We start from the raw sequence: 27,586 nt of genomic DNA, 5'->3' as shown, positions 1-27,586 counted from the left end.
AGTTCTTGCAACAAGAAACACAGTCGTGGCTGGGCACAGTAGATCTTGAGGCAGGCAAGGTAGTGAGTGATAACGGAAGGAATTTCATGGCTGCCATCTCCCTTTCCCAACTGAAACACATTCCTTGCCTGGCTCACACCTTAAACCTGGTGGTGCAGTGCTTATTGAAAACTTATCCTGGGTTCTCCGACCTGCTCCTCAAAGTGCGTGCACTTTGCTCACATATCCGACGTTCGCCTGTACACGCCAGCCGTATGCAGACCTATCAGCGGTCTTTGAACCTTCCCCAGCATCGCCTAATCATAGACGTTGCAACAAGGTGGAACTCAACACTGCACATGCTTCAGAGACTGTGCGAACAGAGGCGTGCTGTTATTTATTTGTGGGAGGATACACGGGCAGGCAGTAGGATGGCAGACATGGAGTTGTCAGGTGTGCAGTGGTCTAAGATACAAGACATGTGTCAAGTCCTTCAGTGTTTTGAGGAATGCACACGGCTGGTTAGTGCAGACAACGCCGTAATAAGCATGAGCATCCCCCTAATGCGTCTGCTGATGCAAAGTTTGACGCACATAAAGGAGCAGGCGTCTGCACCAGAGGAAGAGGAAAGCCTTGATGACAGTCAGCCATTGTCTGGTCAGGGCAGTGTACAGGATGAGGTAGCGGGCGAAGAGGAGGTGGAGGACGAGGAGGATGATGGGGATGAGTATATTTTTAATGCCGAACCTTTCCCGGGGGCACAGGAAATTGGTTGCGTGTCACGGCCGGGTTCTGGTTTTTTGAGGGACACAAGTGACGTAGATTTGCCTGCAACTGCCCCTCAACCAATCACAACCGGAGATTTTACAACTGGAACTTTGGCCCACATGGCAGATTATGCCTTACGTATCCTAAAAAGGGACACACGCATTACGAAAATGATGAACGATGACGATTACTGGTTGGCCTGCCTCCTTGATCCACGCTATAAAGGCAAATTGCAAAATATTATGCCACATGAGAACTTGGAACTAATATTAGCAACCAAACAATCAACTCTTGTTGACCGTTTGCTTCAGGCATTCCCAGCACACAGCGCACGTGATCGTTCTCACACGAGCTCCAGGGGGCAGCAGACTAGGAGTGTTAGGGGTGCACACATCAGAAGTGGCGTTGGACAGAGGGGTTTTCTGACCAGGTTGTGGAGTGATTTTGCTATGACCGCAGACAGGACAGGTACTGCTGCATCAATTGAAAGTGACAGGAGACAACATTTGTCCAGTATGGTTACTAACTATTTTTCATCCCTTATCGATGTTCTCCCTCAACCGTCATTCCCATTTGATTACTGGGCCTCCAAATTAGACACCTGGCCAGAATTGGCAGAATGTGCATTGCAGGAGCTTGCTTGCCCGGCAGCAAGTGTCCTATCAGAAAGAGTATTCAGTGCTGCAGGTTCAATATTAACCGAAAAAAGGACTCGTCTGGCTACCCAAAATGTTGACGATCTAACATTCATTAAAATGAACCACAACTGGATTTCGAAATCTTTTGCCCCACCTTGCCCGGCCGACACCTAGCTTTCCTATGAAAGGCTCTTGCCTGTGAATTACTTTTCTAATGTCTAATTTGCTGCAGCTGATTGTACAGCATACGACATGTTTACACCTCCCTAAATGGCCAAACTCCCCACACGGGGCCGTGGTATCGCGACTTGGCGCAAGCACCCGTGAGACTGCTGTTTGTCTGAAGAGGTGGGTGTGCTCGCTTTTGGTTGACGGCATTGCTACTGGGTCCCTCATAGTACAATGTAGTGTCTCTGGCGGTGGTGGTGCACACCCAACGTCAGACACACCGTTGTAACATGAGGGGCCCTGGGGCGGTCCCGCCGGCCTCTAGAGAGTTCCCCCCTACCCCAGCTCAAAATGTGCTCTACCACATGCAAAATTATGTCGCACATCTCCACCAATCTTTAGTCTATTCGCTGACATCATTCAATGTCTGGCACTGACAATACAAATTTGTAGACATCTACGATGCAACTTAAAGTAGTCTGTGTCTGTGTCCTATATTGGCACCATTAAATAGTTACTGCCAAATTACTATGTCAGAAACTCAGCAGATGAGCCCACCCCTGTACCTAAGTATGCCACCTTTTTTTTTGTTTTGGTTGTTTTGCAAGACATTAACATCTATTTATATTTTGGGAGTACTGGGACAGACACTCCTTGCACTACTCCTCCACTCACCACCAAGCTGCCCGTGTATCCATGTAACCGCTGTAAAACTGCCATGAGCCTATTGTTTGTTATTTTAGGCCTTTGAAGCCTGTCTGCGGTCCCTCCTTCCACTAGTCCTCCACTGACCAGACCACTGCTGCCCGTGTACCCCTGGAACCAATTATAAAGTGCCTACAGCCAGCCCATTTTTTTATGTTAGGCCTTTGAAGCCTGTCTGCGGTCCCTCCTTCCACTAGTCCTCCACTGACCAGACCACTGCTGCCCGTGTACCCCTGGAACCAATTATAAAGTGCCTACAGCCAGCCCATTTTCTTATGTTAGGCCTTTGAAGCCTGTCTGCGGTCCCTACTTTAAATACTCCTCCACTGACCACCAAGCTGCCTGCCCGTGTATCCATGTAACCGCTGTAAAACTGCCATGAGCCTATTGTTTGTTATTTTAGGCCTTTGAAGCCTGTCTGCGGTCCCTCCTTCCACTAGTCCTCCACTGGCCAGACCACTGCTGCCCGTGTACCCCTGGAACCAATTATAAAGTGCCTACAGCCAGCCCATTTTTTTATGTTAGGCCTTTGAAGCCTGTCTGCGGTCCCTCCTTCCACTAGTCCTCCACTGACCAGACCACTGCTGCCCGTGTACCCCTGGAACCAATTATAAAGTGCCTACAGCCAGCCCATTTTCTTATGTTAGGCCTTTGAAGCCTGTCTCCGGTCCCTCCTTCCACTAGTCCTCCACTGGCCAGACCACTGCTGCCCGTGTACCCCTGGAACCAATTATAAAGTGCCTACAGCCAGCCCATTTTCTTATGTTAGGCCTTTGAAGCCTGTCTGCGGTCCCTACTTTAAATACTCCTCCACTGACCACCAAGCTGCCTGCCCGTGTATCCATGTAACCGCTGTAAAACTGCCATGAGCCTATTGTTTGTTATGTTAGGCCTTTGATAGCCTGTCTGCGGTCCCTACTTTAAATACTCCTCCACTCACCACCAAGCTGCCTGCCCGTCTATCCATGTAACCGCTGTAAAACTGCAATGAGCCTATTGTTTGTTATTTTAGGCCTTTGATAGCCTGTCTGCGGCCCCTACTTGCAATACTCCTCCACTGACCACAATGCTGCCTGGAGTGCCTGCCTGTGTATCCATGTAACCGATGTAAAACTGCCATGACTGCCTACTGTTTGTTATTTTAGGCCTTTGATAGCCTGTCTGCAGCCCCTACTTGCAATACTCCTCCACTGACCACACCAATGCTGCCCGTGTACCCCTGGAACCTATTTAAAAGTTCATAGAGCCTAGTTATATATTTTATTTACTATTAATAAGGCCATGATGGACTACGCTGTACCACGCTACAAGCTAACCAGTCGACACTTCTTTTGCGAGAAAAGCCATCCCAACCCTCCACCAGCATGTAGAAGACCGCATTGTCCATGCACTCTGGCAATCTGTGAGTACAAAGGTGCACCTGACAACAGACGCATGGACCTGTAGGCATGGCCACGGAAGATTACGTGTCCATTACGGCGCAATGGGTTAATGTGGTGGATGCATGGTCCACAGGGGACAGCCTACTAAGTCTGTCTGCAGTCCCTAATTCAAATTGTCCTCCACTGTCTAAATCGGAGCTTCCACCTTCTGGCTTTCGGCCTATAGTATCAGAAATTAAACTGCATTTGGCCTTCAACTTTGGTTAGGGCCTACTAACGGCTTCTGCCCCTCCCTGGTGTTGCCCTCAACTAAATAAAGCTGAGCTTCAACCTTCCGGCTCTCATTAAGTGGTTTTAAAAAAAAAAAATGGTGGTTAGGGCCTACTAACGGCTTCTGCCCCTCCCTGGTGTTGCCCTCAACTAAATAAAGCTGAGCTTCAACCTTCTGCTCCAAATTACCATTTTAAAAAATGCAATAGGCTTTTCCGGCCTACTAAAGGTGTCTGTCTGTGTGCCCCTGCCTGGTGTTGTCCTCAACTAAATAAAGCTGAGCTTCAACCTTCCGGCTCTCATTAAGTGGTTTTAAAAAAAAAAAAGGGTGGTTAGGGCCTACTAACGGCTTCTGCCCCTCCCTGGTGTTGCCCTAAACTAAATAAAGCTGAGCTTCAACCTTCTGCTCCAAATTACCATTTTAAAAAATGCAATAGGCTTTTCCGGCCTACTAAAGGTGTCTGTCTGTGTGCCCCTGCCTGGTGTTGTCCTCAACTAAATAAAGCTGAGCTTCAACCTTCCGGCTCTCATTAAGTGGTTTTAAAAAAAAAAAAGGGTGGTTAGGGCCTACTAACGGCTTCTGCCCCTCCCTGGTGTTGCCCTAAACTAAATAAAGCTGAGCTTCAACCTTCTGCTCCAAATTGCCATTTTAAAAAATGCAATAGGCTTTTCCGGCCTACTAAAGGTGTCTGTCTGTGTGCCCCTGCCTGGTGTTGTCCTCAACTAAATAAAGCTGAGCTTCAACCTTCCGGCTCTCATTAAGTGGTTTTAAAAAAAAAAAATGGTGGTTAGGGCCTACTAACGGCTTCTGCCCCTCCCTGGTGTTGCCCTCAACTAAATAAAGCTGAGCTTCAACCTTCTGCTCCAAATTACCATTTTAAAAAATGCAATAGGCTTTTCCGGCCTACTAAAGGTGTCTGTCTGTGTGCCCCTGCCTGGTGTTGCCCTAAACTAAATAAAGCTGAGCTTCAACCTTCTGCTCCAAATTACCATTTTAAAAAATGCAATAGGCTTTTCCGGCCTACTAAAGGTGTCTGTCTGTGTGCCCCTGCCTGGTGTTGTCCTCAACTAAATAAAGCTGAGCTTCAACCTTCCGGCTCTCATTAAGTGGTTTTAAAAAAAAAAAATGGTGGTTAGGGCCTACTAACGGCTTCTGCCCCTCCCTGGTGTTGCCCTCAACTAAATAAAGCTGAGCTTCAACCTTCTGCTCCAAATTACCATTTTAAAAAATGCAATAGGCTTTTCCGGCCTACTAAAGGTGTCTGTCTGTGTGCCCCTGCCTGGTGTTGTCCTCAACTAAATAAAGCTGAGCTTCAACCTTCTGCTCCAAATTACCATTTTAAAAAATGCAATAGGCTTTTCCGGCCTACTAAAGGTGTCTGTCTGTGTGCCCCTGCCTGGTGTTGTCCTCAACTAAATAAAGCTGAGCTTCAACCTTCCGGCTCTCATTAAGTGGTTTTAAAAAAAAAAAATGGTGGTTAGGGCCTACTAACGGCTTCTGCCCCTCCCTGGTGTTGCCCTCAACTAAATAAAGCTGAGCTTCAACCTTCTGCTCCAAATTGCCATTTTAAAAAATGCAATAGGCTTTTCCGGCCTACTAAAGGTGTCTGTCTGTGTGCCCCTGCCTGGTGTTGTCCTCAACTAAATAAAGCTGAGCTTCAACCTTCTGCTCCAAATTACCATTTTAAAAAATGCAATAGGGTTTTCCGGCCTACTAAAGGTGTCTGTCTGTGTGCCCCTGCCTGGTGTTGTCCTCAACTAAATAAAGCTGAGCTTCAACCTTCCGGCTCTCATTAAGTGGTTTTAAAAAAAAAAAATGGTGGTTAGGGCCTACTAACGGCTTCTGCCCCTCCCTGGTGTTGCCCTCAACTAAATAAAGCTGAGCTTCAACCTTCTGCTCCAAATTACCATTTTAAAAAATGCAATAGGCTTTTCCGGCCTACTAAAGGTGTCTGCCCCTCCCTGGTGTTGTCCTCAACTGAACAAAGCTGAGCTTCCACATTCTGGCTTTCGCCCTATACTATCAGATATTAAACTGCATTTGGCCTACTAGTGTGGTTAGGCCCTTGAAACAATGTCTGCTGCTCTTGGGTTTGCTACTCCACTGAACAAAGCAATGCCGCCTGTTTAGTCCTGTTACCAATTTTGAACTGCATGTAGCCTACTTTATTCTTTGGCCCTATATCTGTTTCTTCCTCATCCTGCCCATTGCCCAGCCACTGCTAAATGAGTCTGCTGGTACATTGACCTAGACCACTACATTCCCCTTGTACTCTACACAGCCAGAATCTGACCCTGCTGAAAGTAAGGTTCCCCTTCCCGCATGTTATACCACCTTACACAGGGACAAAGAGGAAGGTGCAGATGAAAGTGCAGGTTCCTTCATCAGGTGGGGGGGCATACTCGTTGGCGACGTCACTGGCACAGGGCCCCTCAGAGTACGCAAAAGTGTCGCTGCTGGTGGGAGGCGCCCCCGCCATGCAAACACACCGCCGTACTTTGAGGGGCCCTGTGCCAGTGGCAATGCGAACGAGTGGGCCCCCCCCTGCTTGCTCAGGATCACAGCACTTGCAACTTTTAAATACTTACCTTTCCCTGCAACACCGCCGTGACGTAGTCCGCATTTCCTGGGCCCACGAAAAACTTGAGCCAGCCCTACTCCCCCCACAACTTTCCCCCAATTCCCTATGCCCAACTATTATTATACAGTTAATTAAGATTGGCAAGCTTCAGAAACAAGAATGGATGTTTTTGGCATTAAAATGGGCACTGTAGGTGTTTTCCTGGCCTCCACTCACTGCCGACTATGCTTCCCCATTGACTTGCATTGGGTTTCGTGTTTCGGTCAATCCCCGACTTTTAGCGATAATCGGCCGACTGCACTCGACTCGACTCTGGACAAAATCGGGTTTCCCAAAACCCTACTCGATCTTAAAAAAATGAAAGTCGCTCAACCCTACTTACAAATACTGAGGTAAAATACTGACCACATACTGCTAGTGTAACACTAAGTGGCACTAGAGAGACAGCTATCTACTGCATGTTTTGGATAAGAGCCAATTTGTATACCCTATTAAACTGGATAAAATCTAGAGTATAGATAAAACATAAGGCCGGCGTCACACTCAGCGTATGAAAATACGGTCCGTTTTTTACGCCCGTAATACGCAGAAATGTTCCCAAAATAGTGGTCCGTATGTCATCCGTAGGCAGGGTGTGTCAGCGTATTTTGCGCATGGCATCCTCCGTATGTAATCCGTATGGCATCCGTAATGCGATATTTTCTCGCAGGCTTGCAAAACCGACATCTAATGGATTTATGGGCTCAAATGTTCATTAAAACATATATACAGTATCTAAACATATATATATATGTCATTGAGACATATATATATATATATATATATATATATATATATATATATATGTACTGTATTTATATTTAATTCAGCGCGAGATAGCTTAAAAGCCGGTAATTCAATTGCCGGCTTTTCATTTCTCCTTCACAAACCCGAGATGGTATGAGACATGGTTTACATACAGTAAACCATCTCATATCCCTTTTTTTTGCATATTCCACACTACTAATGTTAGTAGTGTGTATGTGCAAAATTTGGGCGCTATAGCTATTAAATTAAAGGGTTACATCGCGGAAAAAATTGGCGTGGGCTCCCGCGCAATTTTCTCCGCCAGAGTGGTAAAGCCGGTGACTGAGGGCAGATATTAATAGCCTAGAGAGGGTCCATGGTTATTGGCCCCCCTGGCTAAAAACATCTGCCCCCAGCCACCCCAGAAAAGGCACATCTGGAAGCTGCGCCTATTCTGTCACTTGGCCACGCTCTTCCCACTCCCGTGTAGCGGTGGGATATGGGGTAATGAAGAGTTAATGTCACCTTGCTATTGTAAGATGACATTAAGCCAGATTAATAATGGAGAGGCGTCAATTATGACACCTTTCCATTATTAATCCAATAGTACGAAATGGTTAATAAAACACACGCACATTATTTTAAAGTATTTTAATGAAATAAGACACAAGGTGTTGTAATGTTTTATTATACTCTTAATCCACCTGAAGACCCTCATTCTGTAAAAAAGGAAAAATAAAAATCAACAATATCCCATACCTTCTGTCGTTCTGGAACGTCCCACGATGTAAGTTCATATGAGGACATCCAGCAGAGGGCGCATCACCGCGACTCAAGGTAACTACAGGACATTCCCCTGCACTCCATTCATTCACAACATTTTACAGACAGGAGCACACATGCTTTAACATAGCTCCTGGCTGTAAAATGATTTAACCCCTTCAGATAGATTTACATCGTGGGACGTTCCAGAATGACAGAAGGTATGGGATATTGTTGATTTTTATTTTTCCTTTTTTTACAGAACGAGGGTCTTTAGGTGGATTAAGAGTATAATAAAACATTACAACACCCTGTGTCTTTATTTCATTAAAATACTTTAAAATAATGTGTGTGTGTTTTATTAACCATTTCGTACTATTGGATTAATAATGGATAGGTGTCATAATTGACGCCTCTCCATTATTAATCTGGCTTAATGTCACCTTACAATAGCAAGGTGACATTAACCCTTCATTACCCCATATCCCACCGCTACACGGGAGTGGGAAGAGAGTGGCCATGTGCCAGAATAGGCACAGCTTCCACATGTGCCTTTTCTGGGGTGGAGAAAATTGCGTGGGAGCCCACGCCAAATTTTTCCACAATTTAACCCTTTATTTTAGCAGCTACAGCGCCCAAATTTTGCACATACACACTACTAACATTACTAGTGTGGAATATGCAAAAAAAAAAGGGATATGAGATGGTTTTCTGTATGTAAACCATGTCTCATATCCTGTTGGTTTTGTAAAGGAGAAAGAAAAAGCTGACAATTGAATTACCGGCTTTTATGATATCTAGCGCTGTATGAAATATAAATATATATATATATATATATATATATATATATATCTGTGTCTCACTGATATATATATATATATATATATATATATATATATATATATATATATATACCTATTCTATGTGTAGACATTTAGTCCGCTACCTATTCTATTCTATTCTATTCTGTCAGTGTGATTTTACTGTACACCGCACTGAATTGCCGGCTTTTCTAGAGAACACCGCTGCGTATTTCTCGCAAGTCACACGCACGGTCCGTGTGTAATCCGTATTTTTCACGCCCCCATAGACTTTCATTGGCGATTTTTTTGGAGCAATACGGTGACAAACGCAGCATGCTGCGATTTTCTACGGCCGTACAAGACCGTATAATACGGATCAGTAAAATACGGCAGATAGGAGCTAGGCCATAGAGAATCATTGTACCGTATGCAATCCGTATTTTCTGCACCTCTCATACATCTGTAAAACTCGCTAGTGTGACGCCGGCCTAACTAAGGGAGGTTGGTAAGTGTCCAAACAATTCCTGTAGCCAGATAAGAAAAAATGATGTGTTGAATATTAAAATGTATTAATGCTCACTCACCTAATATAACAAGCTCCTTGCTTCCGCCTTGAACTCCATTACCGGCAACTGCAGTGATCCGCAATGTGTACTGGTTCACAATGTTGAGGTTAGTAATAATTACCGATTCAGAAAGCACTGTGAAGCTCTGAGGTGGATCTCCTATCACTTCTACCAGATAGGAGCTTCTATTACCTTCTGGAAGCAGCCAGCTGACATATATTGTGCTGCTGTTTATTATAGAGACTTTTAGCTCGGTTACAGTGGCTGGTCCTGTAATTATAAGTAATTCATGTAAATTATACAATATATTTTGTCTCACACACATAAAGAAGCATACTTCTTATTACATATTCCTTATATTTAGTTACCTGGTTATTTTTCCCAATCTATTCAATGTTTATTTCATGTGTGAAATGTATGGAAGCACTTAATGCTCACTAGATCTGTGTATAAATATATTATTTTATTAAAGTAACTTTAATATGTAGAAGAGCCATACTAAGAATGCCATTTTGTCAACAAAAACTGGTAAAAAGTAGTAGAAGCCGTAATTGTGTGCTGCCATTACTGTGTTGGCAATAGAAATGTAAAATCTGCTTGCCAAAGAAAAGTGGAAGGAAGCAAGTCAGGAAACTATAGTCACCGGTGATGAAAAAAGTGAAATTTAATGAGAATAATAATAAAAAAAAAATTGTATGCACACATAAACCAATCAAGCATTGAAACTAATGGCAGGTGACATGTGAAGTAAATAACGTTGATTATCTGTTGACGATAGCGTTTGTCAAAGGATCAGATACATTAGAATATACATGAACACTCAGTTCTTTCAGTGGATTTGTTGGAATTAAGAAAAATAGACAAGAGTAAGAATCTGGGTGACTTTGTCAAAGTGGTACACCAAATGTTGCTGGTTAGAGAATTGTGTCAAAGCATCTCCAACATGACTGGTCTTCTTGTATTTTCCTGGGATGCAGTCGTTAGGACTTATTAAAAGTCATCTATAGAAGGACTACAAATGAAGAAGCAACAGGATCATGGAGCATAGAGCACAATGGTGCATTTGGGGATTGATGGTAATCTGTGTGGTCCCATTATACAAAGAAGCTACTTTAGCACCAATTGCTGCAAATGAAAATTGTGTCTGCAAGAAATAAAAAAATGTGAGAACACAAAGCGCATCAAGCGTTTTGTATGGTTTTGCTAAGCTTCAGACCAGTTTAGAGTGCCTATGCTGAACCCTGCCTAAGGTCGGGGTCACACTTGCGAGTGGAAGGCGAGAGACTCGCGCAAGTCTTTCGCCTCAATACCTGGCACTGCCGCCGGAACTCGTTACCCGAGCGTGTGGCTGCATAGAAATACATGCAGCTGCAAGCTGCGGTCTCGAGTGCCTGTGGCAGTGACGGGTATTGAGCCAAGAAACTTGTGCGAGTCTCTCGCCTTGCACTCGCAAGTGTGACCCCAGCCTAACACTGAAAGCTATAATGGGCCTCAACGTCCACCATGGGAAGAGGGCAAGTCAGCAGAGGTGGTATGATCATCTGGGCAAAATTGTACTGTGGAACCTTGCCAGATTACAGACATTGTTCATTAATCGGTTGAGAAAAAAGAGTTCAAGGTGCCCTGGTTTCTAAATCCAGCAAATTATATCTATGGGTATGCTGGGAAATAAAGTTTGATCCATGGAGGTACCACCTGGTAACTTGCAGGGCTATTCACCCTTAGTAAGTTATCATTTTTCCACTGGCTTAAAAAAAATTCCTAAGCAAATATTAGAGTTTGGCTTGGCTAACTTTGTAGTATCATTATTGGCATAGAGAAAATGCATGTATGTTGTATTCCAGTGGATAAATACAACCTTGCTTCAACTGGAATATCACTTTGAAGGATTTGCTCCCAACATCTTGGTGCCAGATACCATAGGAAATAATCAGGTCAGAGCTATAGTTGTGGCACAAGGAAGGTCTATATAATAATAAGCAGGTGGTTTTTGTGTTACGACTGATTGGTGTATATTATTGCCCTGATACTCAAATGACCACCAAATGACCACTGATCACTATCGGTAGGTCAATGTAAAATGAAAAAACTACCGTTACATATATTGTTTGAATTTACTGTTTACAAATTTGTGAAAGCATAAAAACTAACTTCAATTAAAGTAATGATATAATTTAAATATATGGAATTAATTACTGTCACCTAGGAAAACGATATTTACTTTCAGATATAGGCTTAATCAGCAGATAAAATTAACTAAGATATTAAGATGCCTCCTGGCCACCTTACTGACAGTGTGGCTACTGGGATAAAATATACTTATTTTCACCCAGGAGCCACTAGCTTTCAGTCATGGAGGTGAGCCCGGAGCAGTTACAGTCAATGTTCACACCATCACTCACAATGCTATATACTATACTACAAGTGGCATACCCTGGAACTTGAATTGACAGGCTGCTCTGCAGCACGTTTGTGCAGAGCGAGTTGTCAATTAAAGTCCTGGGGCACGCATACAGCCGCCGCTCACAGTATAGTGCACAGTATAGTGAGCAGTGATGTAACTGTTCTGTACCCACCCCCTTAACTGAAAGCCAGTGGATCCTGGGAAGAAAGCAGTTCATTTTCTCCTGGTAGCTGCACTTTCAGCAAAGTAGCCAGACAGCATCAGAACACTATTTACCTGCAGATTAAACTTTTATCTAAAGACAAATAGCATTTTCCGAGTGACAGGTTTCATTTTACAATTAATTACATTTTAATAATTGCCCTGGTTAGAGACAAATAGTTTTTAACATAGTTGAAAAGGATAAAAGATGTAAAGGATATGGATGTATCTAAGGGTATGAGACCCAATAATAGTGTTATTTGGGGTTTACTAGTATTTCAATTTAAAATGTGTGGTGGGCACTGTCTATTGTAATTGTTTACCAAATGAACATGACTACTTGGTAAGTCATGCTGCTATCTAAAATATATGTACCCAAATATTACCGTACCTATTCTTTGGCTCGTACACTGGCCTCATATGTAGAACAATGATGCACCTAAATATCATGATTCTCTACTGCATCTATGGGGGATTACAGCCAAACCAAAGTTGATCATTCTAATACTCATTTAATACTTTTTTTTATAAAAATGCCTTTTTTAAATTATGTTTTCATGTGAGCCATAATTTATTAGTACCCTGCCTATAGAACTGTGAAACAGTCTGTCGTTTGCGGCATGAACTTCCCTTTTCATTGGTACCATTTTGGCTCACATAGGACTGGATTTAAAAAAAAAAAAAATTGCAATTCATGCATTCTATTTATTGTTTTCATGCCATTTATCTCAAGGTATGAATGATATGCTGTTTTGTATGTTTTACTTCTTTGGTATAAAAAATAAACTTGAAAAAAAAATTATGTTCTCAGAGTCATAACTTAATTCTTCATCTATGCATCTAACTGATGGCTATATTTTGTGTAAAAATAGCTGAGGTTTTTATTGATAAGTTATATGTACATGAAATTGTTATTAACTGCTTTTTGTTCTAATTTTTAGGAGGCAATTCGGAAATTCTACAATTTTTGAATTATCTTTATTTTTCTTTTTAGCTGTTCACTATGCAGAAAATGTAAGATAGAGATGAGGAAATCCCCAGAAATTCTATTTTGGCCTATTTACTCAATACTAAGAGATGGTGAAATTTGATTTGCATCCTATAAATTCAGTGCAAATTGAATCTGCCTGGAAAGGATAAAAAAAATTCTTATCTACATGTCTCATCAGCTCTCCCTATAACTGTTCCCAAAATGGATCCACTTTGGCTTTATACTACTCCTGTCTGCTTCTGCATCTTCCCTCTTCGGGCACTGCCATTGTTTAGGCCTGATATGTTTATGTGGGATGCGAAGAACATTATTGATGTCAATGGCACACTCTGCACTACAAATGGTCATGTAGAACATGTAGAATGCAAAACCCTCACCTACAGTGTCCTCACCCATCCCCTGTAGATTGAGCCCTTTTGTCAGGGTCCTCTCTCCTCCTGTACCAGTCAGTGACTTGTTTTGTTAAAAGATTATTGTACTTTGTTTTTTGTTATGTATGTAAACCAGATGGAGGTGTTATAGGAGTAGGAAGGCTAATAGTGATGAGCGAGTTTACTCATTGCTAGGGTTTTCCTGAGCACGCTCTGGTGACCTCCGAGTATTTATGACTGCTCGGAGATTTAGTTTTCATCCCAGCTGAATGATTTACAGCTACTAGCCAGGCTGAGTACATGTGGGGGTTGCCTAGTTGCTAAGGAATCCCCACATGTAATCAAGCAGGATAGTAGCTGTAAATCATTCAGCTGCCACAATGAAAACTAAATCTCCGAGCAGTCATAAATACTCGAAGGACACCTGAGCGTGTTCGGGAAAACCCGAGCAACGAATACACTCGCTCATCACTAAAGGCTAAGGGTACCGTCACACAGTGCAATTTTGATCGCTACGACGGCACGATCCGTGACGTCGCAGCGATCGTATGATTATCGCTCCAGCGTCGTAGACTGCGGTCACACGTTGCAATCACGGCGCTGGAGCGATGCCGAAGTCCCCGGGTAACCAGGGTAAACATCGGGTTACTAAGCGCAGGGCCGCGCTTAGTAACCTGATGTTTACCGTGGTTACCAGCGTAAAAGTAAAAAAAAAAAAACCGTACATACTCACCATCTGATGTCCGTCCGGTCCCTTGCCGTCCGCTTCCTGCTCTGACAGATCCGGCCGTACAGTGAGAGCAGAGTGCAGCGGTGACGTCACCGCTGTGATCTGCTCTCACTTTCCGGCCGGCAGTCAGTCAGAGCGGGAAGCGGACGGCAAGGGACCGGACGGATATCAGATGGTGAGCATGTACGGTTTTTTTTTTTTTACCTTTACGCTGGTAACCACGGTAAACATCGGGTTACTAAGCGCGGCCCTGCGCTTAGTTACCCGATGTTTACCCTGGTTACAAGCGAACACATCGCTGGATCGCTGTCACACACAACGATCCAGCGATGTCAGCGGGTGATCAAGCGACGAAAGAAAGTTCCAAACGATCTGCTACGACGTACGATTCTCAGCAGGATCCCTGATCGCTGCTGCGTGTCAGACACTGCGATATTGTAACGATATCGCTAGAACGTCACGAATCGTACCGTGGTAGCGATCAAAATTGCACTGTGTGACGGTACCCTAAGGAATAGTGAGTCTGAGAGCTCAGTATTTTTACATTAGCATTTCATCAGTATTTGTATGTAAAAACCAGGAGTGTCTTCAAAACACAGAACAAGTGTCAATCTTTCAATTATAGCTTTTCTCTTCAAATTGCACTCCTGCCTTTGGCATGCAAACACTAATGCAAAAATGCTGACATGTGAATAAAGCCTAAAAGTTTAATTTTTTTTTCAAATCCTTCCCAGCTATCATAATACAGAAATATGGCAGCTAACTGGCTGACCTTGTGCTAGACTAGTGCAAATTGAATCCCAAAAATTAATAGCAAAATCAATCTCTGATAACATGATTATTTTATTACTAGACATGAGCAAACCCGAACTGTAAAGTTTGAGGTTAGTACCAAACACTATGTGTCCGGTGCTCAACGTCGAACACGGACTTCTTCCGGAAGTCTGTTTTAGTGTTTGGAGTTCTGGGAAAAGAGAGAAAGATTCCTTTGGCAGCCTCCTAGTCCTTATTAAAACCATTTTACAGCACCAAAGCTCTTGTCTCCATTGGCTTCTATTTGGTTTGGGTTCTGGTTAAAGTTCGGGTACAGTTCTGGTACCCAAACCAAACTTTGGACTAATGTTCAGTCGCTGAACCTGAACTTCCACGGACCTGTTCATCCCTTTAGGGGACAGTAAGACAATGACATGATCATTGTAAGTAAAAGAAATAAAATGGCTAAACCTTATCTGTCACTTCCAATTTATTACTATATTGACATTAATGCATTTTGGATCAAAATACTGTTAATTACACAGAATGTGAAAATTTGAAAATAATAAATACTCACTTGTATACATAGATATTACTGAATTGTTCCCAGACACATTATTCTCCCCAACCATAGCAGTGACCAGTAATGTGTAATAATTCCCTGGTGTCAGGCCTTCAATTGTATAAAAAGTTGAAGCCACAGTTTTATTGAAAGTAGGATCGCCCAGAATCTGGATTTCATAAGAACTTGCATTTCCAACTGGTTCCTCCCAGGTCAGAGATATAGAAGTGGTGGTGATGATCCCAGTCATTAAGTTCTTTACGATTGCAGGTTCTATAATGAAATAGTAAAGATATAAATGCTGTCCAACTCTATCTTTTACATAGAAATTAGCCTGGTATGATTACATTGCATGTCAGAAGGATAGTTTACATTCATTAGGGAAATTTAAAGAATGACATTGGCTAAGATTTAGGTACTTAACTCCGTAGTGACAAAGCCACATTTTTCAAATTTAATATATGTTGCTGTATGTGGCAATAACTCTGAGATGTTTCAACACGTCCCAGTGATTTTGAGACTGCTTTTTTCGTGACACTATATACTTTATTATAGTTGTAAATTGGGGTCGATATGTTTTGCATTTATGAATATATCATAAATATGACAAAAAAATAAAAAAATAGCAATTTTCAAATCATGAATGTTTCTACCTTTATTCCAAATAGTCATAACACACAAACTAGTTAATAAATAACATCTACCTTATGTCTACCTTACGCCTACACCATTTGTCAAATGTTGTTTTATTTTGTTAGCGTATCACAAAGGTAAAAATTGTGCAGCAAATTTTCATTTTTTTCAAGGAAATTTACAAAACCTATTTTTTTAGAGTCCAATTAAGCTTTGAAGTGACTTTGGGCCCTTTGAGCTCACCTCAATATATTCAAAACTGCTGTCAGATAGTTTGTTAACCTTCACAGGATTTTCAGTTATTAAGGCCTCATTCACATGCCAGTATTTTTGCATCAGGATTTCTATGCCAAAATCAAAAGTGTTTCTAAAACACAGAACAAGGGTCAGTCTTTCAATTGTAGTTTTTCTCTGTAAGTTCCACTCCTGGTTTTGGCATACAAACACTATTGAAAAAATACTGATGTGGGAATGAGGCCTAATGCAAAGTGGAGTTACAGGAATTAAAAATTATATTTTTGCCACTGAAAATGTTTCTACCAACTGAACAGGCCACTCTAAGGCCATTATGTGGCCTTGAATTTGCCATGCCAACCTTTAGGACCACACAATTGTGATCTCAGTTTGCTGATGATGTTAAAGAAGGAGCCTCCATGTAGCCATCTAGATGCCGCTGTTACTACTGACAGCAACATCTAGAGGCATGCATAAATGGATGTGTTCGGTGCCAACATTAATTGTAGCTGATGCAGGAGGATGTCCGCTATAGTGTACAGCTGACATTTGCTACATTTTTGGCTAGCGGCGGACACCAATCTCTTATATTTCAGGTCAGTAAAAACGAATATTGATGATCATTAATGAGATAAGAGTATTAAATTAATTGATATTGAGACAAATTTCCTGAAATATGCATGTCAGTTCAAGTAATTTGCAATTCAATTAATGTGGATTGCAAAAAAAAACCTAAAACACCAATTCCACATATTGCTGAAGCAAGAGCAGGCTCACGTCAGGTCAGATATGGCCATGTGGGCTTCCCCATGTTTTCAGGTATCACATCACTTGGTCTAGTGCAGCCTATTAGAGGGGACTATCACAAATACTATAATAAAAGCAGTGGCTATTTTTTGGTTTTACAGCCTAGGGATAGGAGGACAGGGCACACAGTTCATTATTGCAGATAATCAGACTCTGCTGTACTACTGCAAACACTGACTGAACATAGAAAATAGGAATGGTCGTCTCATTCTGTGAATAATAATAACCCGATTCAAGTGATATGGAGGTGCTGAACCTCCAGAATCCATGGAGCTAAAACTTCATTGATCATTGATATGCTGCAGTACAACATAATTTTTTCCATTTTTTATGCACTGCAACAAAAAAAAGAGGGCAGTTTAATTCCTCTTAGTTTTAATATTCTTGCTGTAGAAGAATGCTGAAACTTTTGTTGCCAAGAAAAGCGTGCTACCTGGCTTAGGAGACCAAAGAGTCATAAGCAATATCACTTTTCCATTACTATAGTTTCAGGTGCTTGCATTTGGGATGTCAACCTAATTAGATTTCTTATCACATCATTTTTTATAAAGGTCTGGGTTGGGTGATTATTAAAAAATCTTTAAAAAAGGGCACCATTTAGTTTTTGCATAGATATTGACTAAGATATAGGTTGTGTCTAAATATTTCAGTTGTTGCTCTTTTTCTGGAATTAAGTTATTTTATAGGTGAGATTCAGTCACTGTTTTTTTCATGTTTAGATGTAAAGGCCAAATGAAAATACAGTAACACTATCATATGATAAATAAAAATCTATGTATAACAAGAGAGGAGACAGTAAGGGTGAGTGTCCATGGTAAGTAAACGCTGCGTCAAACACGCAGCGTCCAGATGTTCCAACATAGTGGAGGGGATTTTTTTAAATCCCGTGTCCACTATGCGTGGAAACCCACACGCGTCGGCCCTGCGACTCCGGACATGCTGCGCGTCTTTTCAGATCGCAGCATGTCCGTGCTACCTGCGGCGACGCTGCGTCACCGCAGGTAATATCACAGGGCCCTATGGCGAGGGGTGCGATGATCCCGGATGTGTACAGTACACATCCGGCACCATCGCGTCCCAGAAAGGGGGCGGGGCTTAGCGCCGAGCGGCTTCTCCGCTCCGGCGATACCGCCAGCCATCCTGAGCGTGGAGACGCACCCTAAGGGTATGTGTCCACGTTCAGGATTGCATCAGGATTTGGTCAGGATTTTACGTCAGTATTTGTAAGCCAAAACCAGGAGTGGGTGATAAATGCAGAAGTGGTGCATATGTTTCTATTACACTTTTCCTCTAATTGTTCCACTCCTGGTTTTGGCTTACAAAAACTGATGAATAATCCTGACCAAATCCTGATGCAATCCTGAACGTGGAGACATACCCTTACATGGCAGTAAGAAAGTGCTTTCTTATTAGGTAATAGGAGAAGCAGTAATGGTTGTATAGTATAATTTTGTTTTACTGTGATATAAATGCATGTACGCGTGGTTCAATATTAGTGAATTAAATTTAGAAACAACAAATAGAACATTGGTAATTTGGTTTCCTTTTTTAAAAAAGTTATGAACATTTATCTCTCCTATTACAGCATCGATTTATACAACAGCGACAACAGAAAGTACTGCGATCTTGGTTGTCAACTGTCACCTTCGCGTTAGCTTTTTGCCTGCTTCTATTTAACTGTCACTTTATAGTTAATAAAAGATATTGTCCAGGTAAAAAAAATAAAGAATAGTCTAATACAGAAATCTGAATTAACAAGGGAGGGTTTTCTATTTTGGTACTCATCTCCAAGCTACAGAGAAGAACTGCTTATAGAGCATGTCTCAATATCTGACGGCCCTGTCCCAGCCTACATCTCAAAGATAACTAATTGATTTTAATTGGCATAGAGTAAAGTATTATTTGCCTGTGTTTCCTCACAGAACACAAGTCATACCTATGGTATGGAACAGTAGAAAAAAATGTCACATGATCATACAGAACCTGATATATCTTAGGTAAAAATTATTTAATTATTTGAAAACTAGATGGAGGCCCGATGCTATCACATCAGGAGGGCGGTAATGTCACGATGGGGGCAGGCAGGTGGTGCTGTTGTTGCCTAATGACATCCTGTGATAATCTAATGACTTTTGCATCAGGGGACTCATGTGCTTGACGCCTTCGCTTATATGGATTGTTTTTGTCCCAGCGATGCTGTTGCTCTTCAGGAGTCTCATTTGCCCTTTGTTGTCTTCGACGTTGTGCCTTTGCTGCTTTCCTTTCATGGTCATTGGCATACTTTTTAGGAGGAGCCATGTTGGCATTGATATTTACTTTTTGAAGGGGTTTTCCCACGAACAAAAGTTAAATATAAATTGTCTGTGACTGACCGTGTACAGAACATACCACAGCTCCTGGGCAGGGGAGGAAGCAAAAGACAATACTGAAATTACAGCAGGAGAACGCAGAGGATACATTTTGTGAGGTAAAATATTTTTTTAAAACAGTCAGTGAAATATTTTACCTCACAAAATGAATCCACTGTGATCCCCTGCTGTAATGTCAGTATTGTCTTTTGCTTCCTCCCCTGCCCAGGAGATGTGGTGTGCTCCATACATGGTCAGACACACTCACCCCTGTGTCTGACCGTCTACAGAACATACCACAGCTCCTGTGCAGGGAAGAAAGCAAAAGACAATACTGAGATTACAGCAGGAGATCGCAGAGGATACAGTTTGTGAGGTAAAATATTTTTAAAAACCAGTCAGTGAAATATTTTACCTCACAAAATGAATCCACTGTGATCCACTGCTGTAATCTCAGTATTATATTTTGCTTCCTCCCCTGCCCAGCAGATGTGGTATGCTCCGTACACAGTCAGACACAGTCAATTTTTAAAATGAACTTTTGTTCATGGGAAAAGCCCTTTAATGTGACCGGATTCCTCTGCCTGTAGACACATCGCGCATCTGCCACCAGGATAAGCCGAATGATTCACTGCACCTGTGCATAATTCGCGTGGGTGCAGCAAATCAGACCGCTGCCATCTTTGTGCAGAAAGATAGCAGCAGTCACATTAAAACTGCGCATGCACTCCTCCTGTACAAAGATGGTGGCAGTCAGTCAATTATTCAGCTGATCCCAGCACTAGCGTGTTCCCGACGGTGTTCCGCTGGTGGTACCATGCAAGAGGCTGCGTGATAGTGTGAGTGTGTATGAGTGTGAGAGTGTGAGTGTGAGTTTGAGAGTGTGAGTGTGAGAGTATGAGTGTGAGAGTGTGACTGTGAGTATGGGAGTGTGAGAGTGTGAGTTTGAGTATGGGAGTGTGAGTGTGGGAGTGTGAGAGTGAGTGTGACTATGAGTGTGTGTGAGTGTGAGTGAGTGTTAGTGTGTGAGTGTGTGTGTGAGTGTGAATGTGAGTGTGAGTGTGAATGTGAGTGTGAATGTGTGAAAGTGTGAGAGTGAGTGTAAGTGTGTGTTTGAGTGTGAATGTGAGTGTGAATGTGTGAGAGTGAGTGTAAGTGTGTGTGAGTGTGAGTGTGAGTGTGGGAGTGTGAGTGTAGATGTGAGTGTGATTGAGTGTGTGTGAGTGTATGTGTGTGTGTGTGTGTGGTGCGACAGTGTTCCGCTGGTGGTACCGTTCAATAGGTTGGTACCAGCAGCAGTGTCCATATTGAGACACCCATCATTTGGGTGTCCCAATATGACTGTTGGTTAACTTCCTCCGCTTGGAATTCTGGGATTCGAGGACGTCCAGACGGAAGTGGATGACAGACAATTTAAGGTAATTATATAAATAGATATATATAATTTGAAAATCTGAGTGGAAGAAATACCCACTTGTATATACAGATATTTCTGTACTGTCTCCGGTCACATTATTTTCCCCAACAACAGCAGTGACCAGCAATGTGTAATAATTCCCCGGTGTCAGGCCTTCAATTGTATCAGACGTTGAAGTCACAGTTTTATTGAAAGTTGGTTCTCCCAGAATCTGGATTTCATAACAACTTGCATTTCCATCTGGTTTCTCCCAGTTCAGAGATATAGAAGTGGTGGTGATGTTCTGGGTCATCAGGTTCTTCACTACTTTGGGTTCTATTATGAAAAAGGAAAGATATAAATACTAGCGAACAAAAGATTTAACATCGTTCTCTGTCTGGTATGACTTTATTGTATTTTTCTGGGAATATTATTTCATTGTTTACTTATCCAAGGTAAAAAATACTGAAATACATAGTGTAAATTTTAGGCCATTGCTAAAATATCTAGTTTTTTTTTCTGGGATTAAATTATTTTATAGGTGATATTCAGCCATAGTTTGTTTCATGCTGTGACAGGGTCACTGGCGAATATGCGAGGGGGTATATGTGTCGCAAAGGTTGTTATCCTGCATTATATGAAACCAATAAGTTTCCCTTCAGCATGAAATGTGCTGAGAGCAAATCAGTCATTACCAAGGTCAGGGTTTTGTTGTGAGTAGGTGTAAGACATGTCCAAGATGCCTACTCACCATATCTCCACCTCAAGGGTGTGGTTGGAGGGAGTTAAATGTCCACCTACTGTTTTTTTTCTGCCTGGTATGTTTGGAGGAAGGAATCCTGCAGGCTGAAAGTATGGTGGGAGAGCCATACTGGGGAGGACTTTTGTATGGCCTTTTTTATTTTCACTTGTGCTAGAAAGGCTGTTTTTGAGTTCCAGTTTGGCTTTATGGTTTATGACGCAATAAACTATTCACAGACATGATTATAAAGTGTTCCTTTGTCTACCTCAGGAAGCAACTGAGTGAGCCGACTTTCCACAATGTTTAGAAGGAAAATTCAACAGAATCTGAAGTGTTATCATGTGATAAATAAAAGTTAATGTATAATAATAGGGTCAGTAATTATTCAAACTCATTCTCTACAGTACACTGGGTCAGAGCTTTCTGCTAGGCAAAACAGTACAGGCTATGATAGTAGGATTTTGTTTTACTGTGGTATAACAGCATATGAGTAAATTAAAATTAGAAGAAACTATCAAACATTGATAATTTGGTTTCCTTTCATCTAAAAGTTATGAACATTTTTCTGTGGTATTACAACAAATATATTTACAACTTGTTTGAGTCCCTCAAGGCTCTGTCCTGGGGCCCCTACTCTTTTCCATCTATACCCTTGACCTAGGACAACTCATAAAGTCCCATGGCTTCCAGGACCACTTGTATGCGGATGACACTCAGATCTACCTCTCTGGCCCAGATGTCACCTCTCTGCTGTCCAAAATTCTGGAGTGTCTATCAGCCATATCCTCCTTCTTCACCTCTTGCTTTCTAAAACTCCATATAGACAAAACCAAACTCATCATTTTTTCTCCATCTCGCGTATCTCCCCTACTCGAGCTATCTATTATGGTAAACGGCATCACGCTCTCTCCCACACCTGAAATACGCTACCTCGGAGTAACTCTCGACACTGCCCTGTTCTTCAAACCACACGTCCAAACTCTTGCCACTTCCTGTCTCCTCCAACTCAAAAATATTTCCAGAATACATCCCTTCCTCAGCCCTCAATCTACTAAAACTCTTGTGCATGCCCTCATTATCTCCCGCCTTGATTACTGCAACACCCTCCTCTGTGGCCTCCCCGCTAACTCTCTTGCACTACTCCAGTCTGTCCTCAACTCTGCTGTCCGACTAATCCACCTCTCTCCTCACTACTCCCCTGTTTTTCCCCTCTGCAAATCCCTCCACTGGCTCCCATTTCTCCAACAAATACAGTTCAAACTACTAACACTGACTTACAAAGCCATCCACAACCTGTCCCCTCCCTATATCTCTGAACTAACCTCTCAATATCTTCGCTTACGTAATCTTCGATCCTCCCAAGACCTCCTACTCTCCTCCACACTTATTCGCTCCTCACACAACCGCCTCCAAGATTTCTCCCGAATATCCCTCATCCTCTGGAATTCCATGCCTCAACACGTCCGATTATCCACCACCCTTGGATCCTTCAGACGGAATCTGAAAACCCATCTCTTCAGGAAAGCTTACAGCCTGCAATAACCATTCTGCCGCCTCACCACCATCTTAGCTGCTGCACTGCCAAACTTCTGTCTCTTCCCCATAATCCTGTAGAATGTAAGTCCGCAAGGACACGGTCCTCTCCCCTCTGTACCAGTCTGTCATGGTAAATTTGTATACTGTAAATGATATCTATAACTTTGTATGTAACCCCTTCTCATGTACAGCACCGTGGAATTAATGGTGCTGTATAAATAAATAATAATAATAGCAACAACAGAAAATACTGCCATATTATTTGTTATTTGTTGCCTCTTCCAGTTGATTTAGCTTCTCGTCTTCTTATGTTCCACAGCCCCTACATCTTAATATATACTTACCTTGTAATGTCTTCACATCCTGTTCCGTCCAGATGTGTCCAGATCCCAGAATTCCAAGTGGCGGAATTTCACCGACCTCCATATTGGGACACCCAAGTGATGGGTGTCTCAATATGGAAATTGCTGGTGGTACCAGCCTCTTGCACCGTACCACCAGTTGGAACACGGTCGCACCACACACTGTATAGACCAAATGCACAACACACACAAACACACTGTATATGCCGTACACACCACACACACACACACTGTGTACGCTGTACGCACCACACACACACACTCTATACACCATATGCAGCCTATTGCGTGGTACCACCAGTGAAACAATGTCACAAACACGCCACCCCTGGGATCAGCTGAATGATTCACTGACCGCCGCCATCTTTGTACAGGAGGAGCGCATGCACAGTACTAATATGACCGCCACTATCTGTCTGCAAAAAGATGGCGGCGGTCTGATTTACTGCTCCTGCATGAATTCCACGCAGGCACAGTGAATCATTCGGCTGATGCCGGCGGCAGATGCGCGACTTGTCTACAGGCAGAGGAAGCCGGTCACATTAAAAGGGTTTTCCCATAAACGAAAGTTAATTTTAAAAATGGTCTGTGTCTGACCGTGTATGGAGCATATCACATCTCCTGGGCAGGGGAGGAAGCAAAAGACAATACTGATATTACAGCAGGGGATCACAGAGGATTTCTTTTGTCAGGTAAAATATTTCACTGACTGTTTTTAAACAATATTTTACCTCACAAAAATGTATCCTCTGTGATCTCCTGCTGTAATATCAGAATTGGATGGGGGAGAGAGAAAGCGCACAGGGGTGAGAGAGACAGAGCACAGGGGGAAGACAGCTCAAACGGGACAGCACATGAGGGGAGAACACAGCACAGGAAGCAGAGAGACAGCAGACAAGGGGGATAGCACATGGGGTAGACAGGTCAAAGAATAGAGCACAGGTGGGAGAATTCAGCACATGGGTAAAGACAGAGTGGATATGTCGGTGAGCACATGGGGGGAGAGATTCTCAAAGCCTGCCCCATCGTCACATTACCATCCTCCATCTAGCAATTCATAAATGTTGATGTCCAGATAAAAAAAAATATTCACTTACAGTATAGGCTTGTACAGAATTGTGAGTAAACAGAGGACATTTTCTCTTTGGGAACCTCATGTCCTAGCTACAGGGGACATCAATAAAAAGGGCTTCTGTACAAGAACAGAATATGGGCCCTTTACAGTCCAATAATGTGTCTGTGGCAGAAGGTGCTTGCTGCTTTTGAAGAGGAAGTGGGGCCCCTTATCTCTTTGTCTCTATGCAGCTGCACAGGTTACACTAAAGGTACCATCACATTAAGCGATGCTGCAGCGATATAGACAACGATGCCGATCGCTGCAGCGTCGCTGTTTCGCCGTTGTGTGGTCGCTGGAGAGCTGTCACACAGACAGCTCTCCAGTGACCAACGATGCCGAAGTCCCCGGGTAACCAGGATAAACATCGGGTTACTAAGCACAGGGCCGCGATTAGTAACCCAATGTTTACCCTGGTTACCAGTGTAAATGTAAAAAAAACCAAACACTACATACTTACATTCCGGTGTCTATCGCGTTCCCCGGCGTCTGCTTCCCTGCACTGTGTAAGACCCGGCCGTAAAGCAGAGCGGTGATGTCACCGCTGTGCTCTGCTTTACGTCCCGCCGGCGCTGACACAGTGCAGGGAAGCGGACGCCGGGGGACGCGACAGACACCGGAATGTAAGTATGTAGTGTTTGGGTTTTTTTACATTTACAATGGTTAGCAGGGTAAATATCGGGTTACTAAGCGTGGCCCTGTGCTTAGTAACCCGATGTTTACCCTGGTTACCAGTGAAGACATCGCTGCATTGGCGTCACACACACCGACTCAGCGATGTCAGCGGGTGATCCAGCGAAGAAATAAGGTGTTGGCCTTCTAGCTCCGACCAACGATGTCACAGCAGGATCCTGATCGCTGCTGCGTGTCAAACACAACGCTATCGCTATCCAGGATGCTGCAACGTCACGGATCGCTATCGTTATCGTTGTTAAGTTGTTCAGTGTGAAGGTACCTTAATGGTATGTCTACCCCTGGCAGATTATAAAGCAAGCCTCTATATCTGGTAAACTTATCTCATCCTACATCTTAAAAGTAACCCTTTGACTTTAGTGTCCACAATCTAATTCATAATTTATCTATGCTGCCACTATAAAGAACTTGAACACTTTTAACTTGTTCCCAGAAACCTTTTACAAGCAGAATCATACAAAACCAAAAGTCTTTTTATCCCCTTAACGACCGCCGATACGCCTTTTAACGGTGGTAGTTAAGGGTACTTAAACCACAGCTCCGTTAATCAGCAGCGCTGTGGAAGAAGTGTACAGCGCCCCCCAGAGTTGGATTTTCTCCAGGGTCTTGGCTGCTGGGGGTAGCCGAGACCCTAGAGAACATGATTTGGGTTGGTTTTTACCGACCCCCGGGTTGCAATCACCGGTAATTAACCGTTTACCGGCGACCACAAAAAAGTCTGATTTGCCGTTTAATTTCTCTCTCCTCCAATGTGATCGCACATCAGAGGAGAGAGAAATAGGGTCCCCGATCCCCCCGATACCTCCCGGTGTTTCCCGATGTCCGTGGGTCCTCCTGCTTCCTCCCCCCATGGGCGCCGCCATCTTTTCCTGTAGTGCGCCAGCCGAGATCTGCCGGCCTGTACTCGGTAGATCTCGGGGTCTCTGCCGGGGTTAGCTGAGACCCCAAAGAACATAATTCGGGTCGGTTTTTACAGACCCGGTTTTGCGATTGCCGCTACTAACCGTGTAGCGGCGGCCGCAAAAATAAAGTCCAATGTGCCATGTAATTTCTCTCTCCTGTGATGTGATAGCACATCAGAGGAGAGAGAAATATGGTCCCTGATCCCCCGTACCTCCCTGTCCTCCTCTGCTTCCTCCATCCTCCGGTGGGTGCCGCCATCTTCTTCCGGGAAAAAAATGCCAGGCGCATGGACAGTGCGCCTGCCGAGATCTGCCGGCCGGCACCCAACAACAATAGGAAGATTTTTCTAATTGGTTTGGGCATTTTGGTAACTGTGATAAGCCCTACCACAGTGATCAAAATTAAAAAAATAGTAAATACCCCTCTTTATCACCCCCTTAGTTAGGGAAAAATAATAAAACAAAGAAAATGTATTTATTTCCATTTTCCCATTAGGGTTAGGGTTGGGGCTAAAATTAGGGATAGGGTTAGGGTTGGGGCGAAAATTAGGGTTTGGCTTGGGGCTAAAATTAGGTTTAGGGCTAGAGTTGGGGCTAAAATTAGGGTTAGTGTTGGGGCTAAAATTAGGGTTAGAGTAAGGCTTTTTTTACACCTAGTGTGGTTTTGCGTCCCAGTTTTGCGGTCCCAATAGATTTCTATGAGACCGCAAAAACGGGCCGCAATAATTCCGTACGCCGTATGGCCATGAGGGCCGTATTTACGGCTGTGAAAAATATCGAGCCTGAACGGAAGGTTGTTTTTGCAGTGCACCGTGACTTCCGGTTTTACGGACCGCCGTTTCTTTTTTCCAATACTTTTGCCATAGTAAATGTCGAACCGCAAGTTTTTTGCTGTCCGTTATTGCGGCAGACCGTGAAAATTGCAGCAATACAGCCCGCAATAACGGGGCTCAAAAAACCCGGTAAGTGTAAAAGAAGCCTTAGGTTTGAGATTAGGGTTAGGTTTGGGATTAGGGTTATGGTTAGGGATGGGATTAGGGTTGGGGTTAGGTTTGGGATTAGGGTTAGGTTTGGGACTAGAGTTAGGATTAGAGTTATGGGTGTGTTGGGATTATGGTTAGGTTTGTGGTTAGGGTTATGGTTAGGGTTGGGATAAGAGTTAGAGTAAGTGGTATGTTGGGGTTAGGGTTGGGATTAGGGTTAGGGTTGGGATGTTGGGATTAGGGTTAGGGGTATGTTGGGGTTAGGGTTGTGATTAGAGTTATGGTTAGGGTTGGGATTAGGGTTTGGGGTATGTTGGGGTTAGGGTTGTGATTAGAGTTATGGTTAGGGTTGGGATTAGGGTTAGGGGTGTGTTGGGGTTAGGGTTATGTTTAGGATAATGGTTCAGGTTGGGAT

General features: G+C 43.1%; 1 protein-coding gene across 1 annotated transcript in view; it reads right to left on the bottom strand.

Moving 5' to 3' along the window:
• Nucleotides 1-27,586, bottom strand: part of LOC143808017 (tenascin-X-like) — a 332,081-nt gene that overhangs the window by 135,010 nt on the left and 169,485 nt on the right. The window contains exon 31 of the mRNA XM_077290219.1: nt 9,428-9,679. Coding sequence (XP_077146334.1) covers nt 9,428-9,679 — 252 coding nt within the window. The remainder of the gene's footprint in view (nt 1-9,427; nt 9,680-27,586) is intronic.

This window comes from Ranitomeya variabilis, chromosome 2 (genome assembly GCF_051348905.1).
Source record: "Ranitomeya variabilis isolate aRanVar5 chromosome 2, aRanVar5.hap1, whole genome shotgun sequence".
Lineage (NCBI taxonomy): Eukaryota > Metazoa > Chordata > Amphibia > Anura > Dendrobatidae > Ranitomeya > Ranitomeya variabilis.
The sequence above is the reverse complement of the archived record's forward strand: the minus strand, read 5'-3'. Positions and strand labels throughout refer to the sequence as shown.